The following is an 11,139-nucleotide window of genomic DNA, read 5'->3' as shown; positions in this document are numbered from 1 at the left end:
CTTGCCAAGTCAATTTATGATAAACCTTAAACCAAATTTTACATGGTATAAAAACAAGTAATTGTACACACATGAATTACCACCCGAACTATCTGTGTACAAGAGTCGCAAATAGGTCGCACGTCATGGGGAGTAATAGGTTGAAACAAGGTTTTCTAACTTGGCTAATCATTTTAGGATAGGTCTTGAATAGGTTCCTTGGTTGATGAAAACTTAAAATCATCAATGGTTAGTTTCTACCAAGCAATTAACCATAAACCTCATTCCCAGGTGAACTTCATTCATTTTCTACTTTACTAAGGGGGGTTAGTCCACAATGAAGTGGAATGAATTCCCCCCGCATTACTTAGTTCATCCCATTTATGGCGTTAGTCCAAAATGACTTGAATTGAAGTGAGATAATACCGTTTCATTCGCTCAGGCAAAAACGGGGGAAAACTGTTTCCTACCTATTTTGCGAATCATCTGCTTTCCACGCTCGACGCGCGTTGCTTCTTCCCTCTCCCTCTCGTCAGCCTCTCCAGACGATCTCTGCTCCCTCCCCGACCGTTCCTCTGCCCCCACCCCCATCGGTCGTCCTCCCTCTGCCCCCACCTCCGTCGCAGAGCACGGGAGACTCTGTCGCAGAGCCCCTCGGCCTCCCTCTCTTTCCACCCCCCCCCCCCCCCCCCGTCGGCCTTCCTTCCTCCCTCTCTCGACCTCCGTCGCAGAGCACGGGAGGCCAGAGCCCCTCGGTCTCCCTCTCTTTCCGCCTCCCCCCCCCCCCCCCCCCCCCCCCCCCCTCCCCCCGTCGGCCTTCCTTCCTCCCTCTCTCGACCTCCGTCGCAGAGCACGGGAGGCCAGAGCCCCTCGGCCTCCTGGCTTCTCTTCTCTCTCGGCCTCCCTATTTTCTCCCTCTCCGCGCACCGTCGGAGTGTCACCTCCGTCGCTGTTGCCCGCCGCCATCGCCGTTGCCCGCTGTCGTCGCTGTTGCCAAGCCCGCCGCAGAGGAAGACGAAGACGATGTTTAATTTTTTCTAAGTTAGGAAAAATTAAACATCGTGGTTTAATTATCCAATTAATTAAATCATTAGTTTTTTATTTTTTTAATATATTATTAATTAATAATATTTAAAATATATATGTTATTGATAAATTAATATATTTATTTATTTATTATGTATTTATTTTATTTATTAAAATAGTGAGTTTTAATGTTAAACCATATCTTATGTTATTACAGAATAATTTATTTATTTATTATATTTACTTATGTTATTTTTAACTTTTTTATTTATTTTAAACAATTTATTCTAGTCACACGTAATTAGTATATTAATTTATAATAAATTATAATCATTAAGTAATATAATATAATTTTTCATTAATTAGGATATTAATATATTATAATACTACACGTTAAATCACTTATAAGTGTAGTAACCACGCTTATTTTTGTTAATTATATGTTTAGGTATATAATCTATTTAAGTATATTATAAAATGTTACTTATTCTCTTTTTTATATCATATTTTTCATTTGGGGGCACTAACACTGGAATCTGTTTTCCAGCTACTTGAACTCGTCTATACTAACACCCAAACATGAGTTGAAGTGGAAGCAATTCATCTCACTTCAATTCAATTTTCCACTTCATTTCCACTTCATTGTGGACTAACCCCCCCTGACAGAGGGCACTAACACTGAAATCTGTTTTCCAGCTACTTGAACTCGTCTATACTAACACCCAAACATGAGTTGAAGTGGAAACAATTCATCTAACTTCAATTCAATTTTCCACTTCATTTCCACTTCATTGTGGACTAACCCCCCCTGACAGAGTCAAGTCATCAATTTCATTGATGCACTCAATGTATCGTTCGTTTTTTCCCCATTTTCTTTTCTTTTATAACCTTAAAAGGCAGTGAAAGTAGAGGAATCCTATGGCACATTAAAGTAACAGCAAGATGTTTGTAGTTGCTTTTTATTATATATTCTGCAAGAATGGATGAAAATGGGCAAAAAAGAAACACTAGGAACTTGATTGGCTTTCTTTCTCGTTAGTTTATGAAAGCCTCCGTGGGTTCTTCGGTGTTTCCGCCATTAAAGCCAGTGACTTCGGTGCATCGATCTTGGCATTTCAAACAGAAGTTTAAAAAACGATCTAATATTATTTGTTCCAGATGAAAATCACATGCGCAAATGACAATAAAAAACTGCAAATTGTGAGTAGTGTTATCTGTAAAGAGAAGTTTTCAATGCTCTTAGAAAACATAACAAGAAAAAAAAAAAAAAAAAACGAAGACACGCGAGCTGGATTCTTGGGGCATGTAATGGTTCATTAAGAAAATAAAGAAAACGACCCAAAACAATCATTGGCCTTGGTTTGACTAGATTCTTGTCATAAACAACTCCTGGCTCACTCCCCAACAAACTAAAAGAAATTTTTTCATTCGTGAGTGGCATCTTCATACGCTGTTTCTCGTCATCTTCCAAGGGATGCCCTGTCTCTTCTGCTTGCTTTAGAATTTCGATTGCTGTCCTATGGTCATGATATAAGATGGGGAAAAGTTTAGAACACTTATAAATTCATGAAAACGAAGCTGGGAGACTCAACAGAGTCGAAGAACATCTTTTCTCTTTTGTGAGGAAGACCAGTGCGAGAAGAAATGGGAGACAACCAGGTGAACGCCGACTTCAATCTAGAGGGAGTACCTAGCCAGGGAGGTGATAAAGCTGGATCCAACACTTCTAATCCAGGTTTCAACCCAGAAGGACTGCCTAACTCTGCTGGAAATGGAGGAGGCACTAACCCGGTTGGTTCTACTGGGGGCAGCCCCTCTAATCCAGGCTTTAACCAAGGAGTGCCTAACACTGGCGGCAATGGCGGAGGTTCTAATCCTTCTAGTGGTGGTGATAGTGGAGAGAGCAACCCTTCTAATCCAGGATTTAATCCTGAAGGTGTGCCTAACACTGGTGCCACTGGTGAAAGCAGTCCTAATCCAGGGTTCAATCCAGAAGGAGTGCCTAACGCTGGTGGCAATGGAGGAGGCTCTAATCCTTCTGGTGGTGATAGCGGAGAGAGCAGCCCTTCTAATCCAGGGTTTAACCCAGAAGGTGTGCCCAATAATGGTGGCAATGGAGGGACTGATCCTTCTGGCCCATCTGATAGCAGTGGAGGAACTGACCCGTCCGACTCTGGTGGTGGCACACCTCCTGGAGGTACCTCTGGCGGATCCGACTTCACTCACCCTTGGGATCTAGAGGGGATTACGGGATCTGGTGGAGGCGACCAAGGCAATGGCACAGGTGACAACGGAGAAACTATCCCTTCTGCTCCATCCAATGGGAATGGAGGGAGTGGAGAGCCCAACCCCTCTGGCCCATCTGGTGGCAGTGGAGATACTGGCCCGTCTGGTCCATCAGGTGGCAATGGAGGAAGTGGAGGGACTAATCCCTCTGGTCCATCTGGTGGCAATGGCGGGATTGGTCCTTCTGGTCCAGCCGGTGGGAATGGAGGGACTAACCCCTCCGGTACATCTGGTGGCAATGGAGGACCTGGCCCTTCTGGACCATCAGGTGGCAATGGAGGGAGTGGAGGGCCTAATCCCTCTGGTTCTTCTGGTCCAGCCGGAGGGAATGGAGGGAGTGGAGGGACTAACCCCTCTGGTCCATCTGGTGGCAATGGAGGACCTGGCCCTTCTGGACCATCAGGTGGTAATGGAGGGACTGGCCCTTCAGGCCCATCTGGTGGCAATGGAGGCGCCTGTGGACCTTCTGGTTCGTTGGCCGGTATTGGGGAACCAGGAAATCATGGCCACAGGGGTGGACATGAGGATCAGGAGGTCATGATGGCCACAGGGGTAGACATGGAAGATCATAAAAAAAAATGTATTACCATAAAATTCCCTAAAAGCAAGTATTGTGATCTCAATGCCGCTACACAGCTATATTTGCTATTCATACCTGAAACATTAATATCAAAGATGAAATGCTAGACTTCAATTAAAGATAAGAAGGCAAATGTATTGGTGAGTAATCGATCTTCCAAATCAAAAGTGGTCATCCAAGTCTAAGGATTTATTAAGGCCGCTTTCGTTGCCAGTTGGGGTGGAGCATCATCCATCGTTGTAGAGCTTTGAGCTACGGAAAACTATGAAATAATGCAAAAAACAGGAAAAGAAAGCAGACATTGCAGAAGACATATCAGGTACTTCTAGATCCTCAACTGAGAGTTAAAATATTCTCTCGTTTTCCTTCACAAATGATAAGATGATAAAAGCACCATTATTGACGTCGATGACGAAGCATGTAGCAATGTGCTCAGCGTGCCAAACTCTTCAAATGGGATAGTGTTTTTTTTTACAAATTACCCATTTTAAAAACTTATTTTGATAAATGACGTCTCTTTGAACTTATTTTAAAAAATACCCAATTTTGATCGGTCCACTGTACATGTGTACGGTTAAAAAGCTTTGACTGATTACGTGTCGCCACATCATCAGCACGGCGTGAATAGATAGACACATCACCATTCTTACACATCATCTGCGAGGTAAAATGCCACATCATCTAGCGCCACGTAAGCCCTCACTTCTTAGTTTTTAGGTTCTCTCTCCCCACTAGATCTTTCTCCTCTCCTCTCACCCTCTCACCGTGGCAGCTGCCGCCGCTCCCTTGATGGAATGAATAGTCTATAGCACAATCTAAAAACAAGGGTGGCTGAATCACCAATACATGTCACATATCGGGATATCCATGTTAGATTTCAGAATACCATTACAGCCCTGAAAGACAATACAGACTCGGGAAAACTTCATATATGGATTGTACCGGCCAGTAGGGGTGGCATCGAGCCGAGCCGAGCCCGAACCTGCCTATGTTCGAGTCGAGCTTGATTTAAATATTTCGAGCCGAGCTTCGAGCCGAGCCTCGTCTCGAGCCTAAAATTGTTATCGAGCTCGAGCCCAACGAGTTCGAGCCGAGCTTCGAGCCTCAACATACATTTCAAACTTTTCAAAAAATATATATCGAATAAAATGTATATAAAATTATGCATACATTTTATATAAAATTGGGCATGACCTCTACATAAAATTGGGCATAACTTATATATATAATATGTGTATAAGATTGGGCATAACCTCTACTTAAAATTGAGCATAATCTATATATATAATACTTGTATAAAATTCGGCATGACCTTTACTTAAAATTGGGCATAATCAATATACATAATACCTGCATAAACACTCCATAAACACTCCATAAAATTGTTTATACATTCCATAAACACTTCATGAAATTGTTTATACATTCCATAAACACTTCATAAAATTGTTTATACACTCCATAAAATAATCTAAACACTCCATACAATAATCAAACACAACAAAATTAAATAAAATATCACTATCAATTTACAATCACCCAAATAAAAACTATAAATTCTTTAAATAAAATCATATTACTATTACATACTTACTAGAAAATTACAAGAAATATTTTAAATTTTTCTTAGGAAAATTAAATGGACCTCTTATTGCCTTTTCTAAGGAAATAAATAAAAATTAATAATTAATCTAATATATTATTATACTTATCGATAAAATTTTAATCACATAAAATGTCAAACACAAAATTACTATGAAAATTGCCTCATGCTCAAAGTATTATATCATCAACTGTCAAATACTTATTCAAAATTTTTCTATATGGTTTTCTAAACCATCTTGGCAAGAAAATCTTACTTGAAAAATTATAGGATTTTTTGAAAAGAATTTATAATTAAAAAAATATTTTGAAAAAATACGAGGCACTAATGGTCCCTATATTTCTATTAAAAATATTTTTTCAACATTTATTGAAAAAACTAGTCTCTGGAAACGTATTTCTACTAAAATATCTTTTCAATTTATTTAAGAGCCATGAGGAAGGGACAAAGAGTTTTTTTTTTTCCTTGTTTATTATCTCGCACGTAGGGGTGGCTTTGAATAAATTATATATAAAATTATATGCATACATTTTTAAAAAATATAATGATAGGGGAGGTTCAGGATTGAATTTCAATAATGGATTAAAATGCACCAATATTAATATTTTTTACTCCAATTGTTGTCTAGCTTATTTTGTAATTTTTGAATTTGGCCATAATTTATTATGGCCTCCTTAGTGCCCCTAGATAAAAATTTATATTATAGGAAAAACTAAAAATATTTTTCCTATGATACATATTCCCAAAAAAACCTTTAAATAAAATCTTATTACTATTAGTGACTTATTATAAAATTATAGGAAATATTTTAAAATTTTCTTAGGAAAGTTAAACGGACCTTTTATTGTCTCTTCTAGGGAAATAAATAAAAATTAATAATCAATTTAATATATTATTATACTTATCGATAAATTTTTAATTAAATAAAATATCAAACACAAAATTGCAATGAAAATTATTTCATGCTAAAAGTATTACAGCATCAACTGTTAAATACTTATTCAAAAATTTTCTATACAGTTTTCTACTCCATCTTGGTACAAAAAATCTTACTTTGAAAATTATATGATTTTTAATAAAAAATTTCAATTAGAAAAGTGTTTAAAAAAACATGAGACACTAATAGTTTATAGAAAATTATTTCTATAAAATTTATTTTTAATTTTTTCTAGAGGAAAAAGTTTTTTTTTTATTTTATGATCTCGCACGTGCGAGATCATCTTCTCGCGAGGAAGGGGGAGATTATTTCTCCCCTGTTCTGGTTTTCCGCCGAGACGACCCTGAGGGAAGGGGCTTACGGCGCCGGGGAGGATTTATCGTCGGAGATGACGGCCACGACGGAGTCGGCGGCGACGGAATCGGCGGTGACGGAAGTGGCGGCGGCGGAAACAGAGGCGACGGAGAGGAGAGGAAGAAATCGAACGGACGGACACAGAGGCGGCCGGCGAGCAGCTGCGACGGCGGTATAGATGCCGGAGAACAGCTACGACGGCGGTAGAGGCGGCGACAACAACCGATGGGAGGGGTCGGCGGTGACGAGGGGGGAGGAAAAAATTTTCCCCCCCTCGCTCTCCCTCCCGCTCCCGCTCCCCCGCTCGCTCGCGATCCCGTACCGATTCATGCCGATCCGACTCATTTCGAGCCGGCTCGCGAGCCAACGAACCGAACCTAGCTTCGGTCGAGCTCGGCTCGTTAAGGTAAACGAGCCGATTTCGGTGTTCGAGCTCGGCTCGAGCTCGAAAAATGACAAATCGAACCGAGCCGATACCGAGCCAAACCGAGCCGGCTCGCGAACCGGCTCGGCTCGAAGCCACCCCTACCGGCCAGCATATTGGATTTTAGGTATCTGAAATGAATCCCAAAACTGATTTAACTTCTCCCTCCTTAAAACATCTTTAAAAGGTGTGAAAAAAATTATTTTCATAATAGAAATGATACACTAACTGGACTTAAAACAACTGCTAATGGTAGAACATGGCAGTTTACCATGAGTAACAAACAACAAATTTTCACAAGGAATTTTGTTTTCCAGTGCAATGATAACTTTTTCATATCTAGACCTTGCTTCTTGTGTCTCTTCTTGCCACTTTGGAAGCTACAAAATCACATTTTCTCTCGCAAATTACTTCAAAGATCTCTGTTGACCATAAATTTAGAAGTGTGGAAAAAGAAACTTACCTCTTTATATATGCGTTCTACAATGTGATCTACTGTCCCAGATGGTAACATAGCCTCCAAGAGCCATTTTTTGGGGCTATCCCACCACGTATATGTTGAATAAAATTTTGCATACACAACCACAAAGTTGTTGTTCTATTCAATCCACGTACTGAATACAAACCCTCACAACAGGAAAATACACACGTACTGGATACAAACCCTCACAGAGGTCAAATACACATTCAACGAAACAGAATACACAAACAGAGTATTAAAAAACAAAGCTTGAAGAAAAAAAAAAAAAGGACCTCCTTTGGTTTGCTTGTGTCGTCCTCTTCCTGTTCCTTCCAGATCCACTCGTCCGGCGAACTCTCGCTGCACGACCAAGCTCCTTCCAATGGTGTCTTGCATGTCTCTGTAGGAACGTCTCTGCGAGACCTTCTTCTTCTCGGTGCCCTCTTTCTTTTCCCTCTTCTCTCTATCTTCGACCTCAGACCTAAGCTCCCCCTTCCCCCTTTCTTTTCTTCTCTATTTCTGTCCCAAAAGTCCTCTACCTTTCTGTTTCTCCTCTCTATTTTTTCCCCGTAAAATCGCCCCCCTTTCTGTTTCCTAATTTATCAACTTACTGTTTTTGTCTTTCACGACACGCTACTTCTACGACTTAAAACAAAGGTAATGGGCTCAACCAGGCTGGGCCCCTTTAGTATGCTGGTGTTGATTTTCAACAGTATAGCATCCGTGTTCAAAACGCATAAAGTCAATACTCTATTGATACCTGAGCCATGTCAAAATAGTAAATACTAAAGTTGAAGCATATAAGGCAATCACAAGACAACAACAAAGTTGGGGCAATCCCCTGGTGATGGTGAAGACGATGATTAGATCAACATCTCCGCTCTAGTTCAGAGCTTATCTTCAAGGTTGAAGAAGATGACAGAGTGAAGTTAGTCCATAAGAAATATGATAAAGCAACGAACTTTGCTTAATCACACTCTATGCACCCATCATTGACTAGATCGAGTTAAGAACGATGACCGTCAAACAAATTGCCTCACCTAGCACTCACACTAAATTCCTCATATAATTACTAAATTCTCTCAAATTCATGGAGACCAAAGGGGAATCCAAATAACCCAATGATATGGATTAAGATTTAGACATTAGCTTCACAACGACTAAAGAATCTTCAGTCTCGTCTGCTCATATAGATCTCAAATCCAATAGAGGGAAAGAAGAAGACAACCACTTGCATGTTGCAGATGAGGAAAAGAAAAAAGAAAAGAAGGATCCCACACCAATAAGTACCTTAACTTTGGACGCGTTGATGACGGCGTTTTGGCTAGTCTCAGCCTTACTATCATCATCAACTGCACAAAGAGCAGCAACGGCCTCCGAGGCGGTCTGTATACATCGGTAAAAAGGGGAGACGAAGACTCTGGAGATGCGGAAATTGAGTCTCCGGATATTTTTTCCTGTGCACCAAGCTCCCATCTTGCTAGCGTCAGTGAGGGGAGGGTCCCAGGGACGGGCAGCGTTGGCTACCCAGAGAGGTTCCGCTTTGTCAATCCGGTCACCATGTCTCAGGACCCCGAGTCCAGCCTCCCAACTCTTTGAATCCCGAGTCCTCGTTAAGTTAACAAGCCAGTTTGTGAGTTTTTGAACTGAATTATGGTTCGGTCAAGCTCTGCTTGTTAACTCAAACAAACTTTACCTGTTCGAAAACAGGTAAATCGAATCGAACCGAACAGGAACCGAGCCGAGCTCGAGTCGCTCGCAAACCTGCTAGGTTCGATGCCACCCCTACCTGAGAGCTCGATTCCCCGGCTACAAGGCTTGGTAATGCTTCAACATCTTCTTCCACCTCATATAAGTACATTTGAATACCTCTGCAACATGGTTCGGAGAAAAAAAATCGTCACAGTTAAAACACATTCCTTTATTTCGGCATTTGTCCATCTTCTCGATTGTGAGCTTTTTGAAAGGTTGTCTAGAAGTTGATCCATCCATGGAGCAGGTTTCACTGGAGTGGAGGCACTGTCTGTAGGCTGAGATGCCGAAGCCACACTAACTTTTCCTCTTGTACCGCATGAAGGGAAACAAAGTCCTGATATTTAGTAGGTTTGAATATGACACAAAAAGCTTGAATAAAGCTAAACCAAGATAGGAAGGGCTTGGTCCGATTATGCCATTGAAACCACCTACATGCATCTCATTCTAGATGGAATGAGGCCAAGAGAGTTTTTTGGTCTTCTCCAGTCCATGGTAGGCAAAAAATAGCTCCGCCATGTAAGTCCACTTTGTAGGATCATCCTCAATTTTGTATTGAGGAATATCTAGCTTGGCCATGCGAGGTCCAATGGTTCCTTGGCGATTGGCATTTTCATGAACAACTCACATAATGGTTAGGATTGTGGAGCGAAGGCTATAAATTTGGAATTGTAGGAGGCGTCATAGATGAGTATGGGTATGAATGATGTGGAGTGGGGGATTTCAAAGTGGAAATAATGTGTAAAGGAAGGTTGGAAAGATGGAGGTACAACTGGGGAAATTGATTAACACAAAGAGCCTCCCAATTCTCACGAGAGATTTCCTATCAAACTTCAATTTCTTCTTGTTCCCATTCCATTGCTTGTGTGTTGAACATGGTATTGAACAACGAAATTTTTCCAAGAGGGAATTGCTTTGATACCTATGATAAGAACCTTGAAGTTCATCCTAACTTGAAGAAATGAGGTAGATCAAATTGAGAGGGGGTTAGGAAATCGAGAGTAGGGAGGAGGAAAAAAAAACAACAAAAAGGAGAGAGAGTGAGAGAGTTAGAGCAGATGAAAAATGAGAAAGAGAGGAGGGGCTATCTAATGTGCCCTTCTTACTTGCATTCTCATTACTTATAGTGTTCATTAAAAACATAGCCAGCTTTCAAAGCTTAGTTTCCTTACATGAACATTCAAATAAAATATAAAAATTTCATAAATAAACTTATTTCCTATCAATAGGTTGTAGTGTTCTAATCCGAAATCATCATGATTTTATATTAGTAGAGATGTTACTTTTGATGATGATGATGATGATGATGATGAAGAAGAAGAAGAAGAAGAAGAAGAAGAAGAAGAAGAAGATGCAAGTTATCAAGCATGGTTAGTAGTCAAGTACCTAATGTTGATTGTAATGATGTTTTTTCATCTATTGTGAAAAATTCATCCATATACATTTTACTTACATGTGTAGCTATGCTTGATTTAAACTTAGAGAAACTTGAGCTACAACTAAATTCCTGCATGATAAATTGAAAGAATAGATTTATATGCATTAGCCTAAGGGTTTTGTGATTGAAGGAATGTGGGAATTGTGGCTCAAGATTCCTCTAAGACCCCAAATTTTGATGATAACAAACCAAGATCCTTAACCTTGGTCTTTGAGTGAAATATTTTTAGAAAACCAAAGCATGTGAGTAATTTTTGAAAAAGGATATGATTCCATAATAAGGAGTCGAGCACACCAACAA

At 40.3% G+C, this 11,139-nt stretch overlaps 2 protein-coding genes across 2 annotated transcripts; one reads left to right on the top strand and one right to left on the bottom strand.

The window, feature by feature from the left end:
- Window positions 1-2,649: 2,649 nt before the first annotated feature.
- LOC137934245 (uncharacterized) lies at window positions 2,650-3,978 on the top strand. Its single transcript, XM_068778522.1, has one exon. It carries the CDS (start codon window positions 2,650-2,652, stop codon window positions 3,976-3,978), a length of 1,329 nt encoding a protein of 442 aa, XP_068634623.1.
- Window positions 3,979-7,413: 3,435 nt separating this feature from the next.
- On the bottom strand, window positions 7,414-9,510 carry LOC137934244 (uncharacterized). The gene is made up of 4 exons (XM_068778521.1): window positions 9,346-9,510; window positions 8,928-9,242; window positions 7,653-7,787; window positions 7,414-7,569 (listed from the first exon to the last, which is right to left on the bottom strand). The coding sequence occupies exons 1-4, from the start codon at window positions 9,508-9,510 to the stop codon at window positions 7,414-7,416; spliced, it is 771 nt and encodes a 256-aa protein (XP_068634622.1).
- Between the last annotated feature and the right edge of the window lie 1,629 nt (window positions 9,511-11,139).

The sequence above is a fragment of the Aristolochia californica genome, unplaced genomic scaffold (genome assembly GCF_029961685.1).
Source record: "Aristolochia californica isolate CCGP_79_NKW_82.1479 unplaced genomic scaffold, dmAriCali1.0.hap1 SCAF_6, whole genome shotgun sequence".
NCBI lineage: Eukaryota > Viridiplantae > Streptophyta > Magnoliopsida > Piperales > Aristolochiaceae > Aristolochia > Aristolochia californica.
Note: the sequence above shows the minus strand (reverse complement) of the source record. Positions and strands in the feature narration are given on the sequence as shown.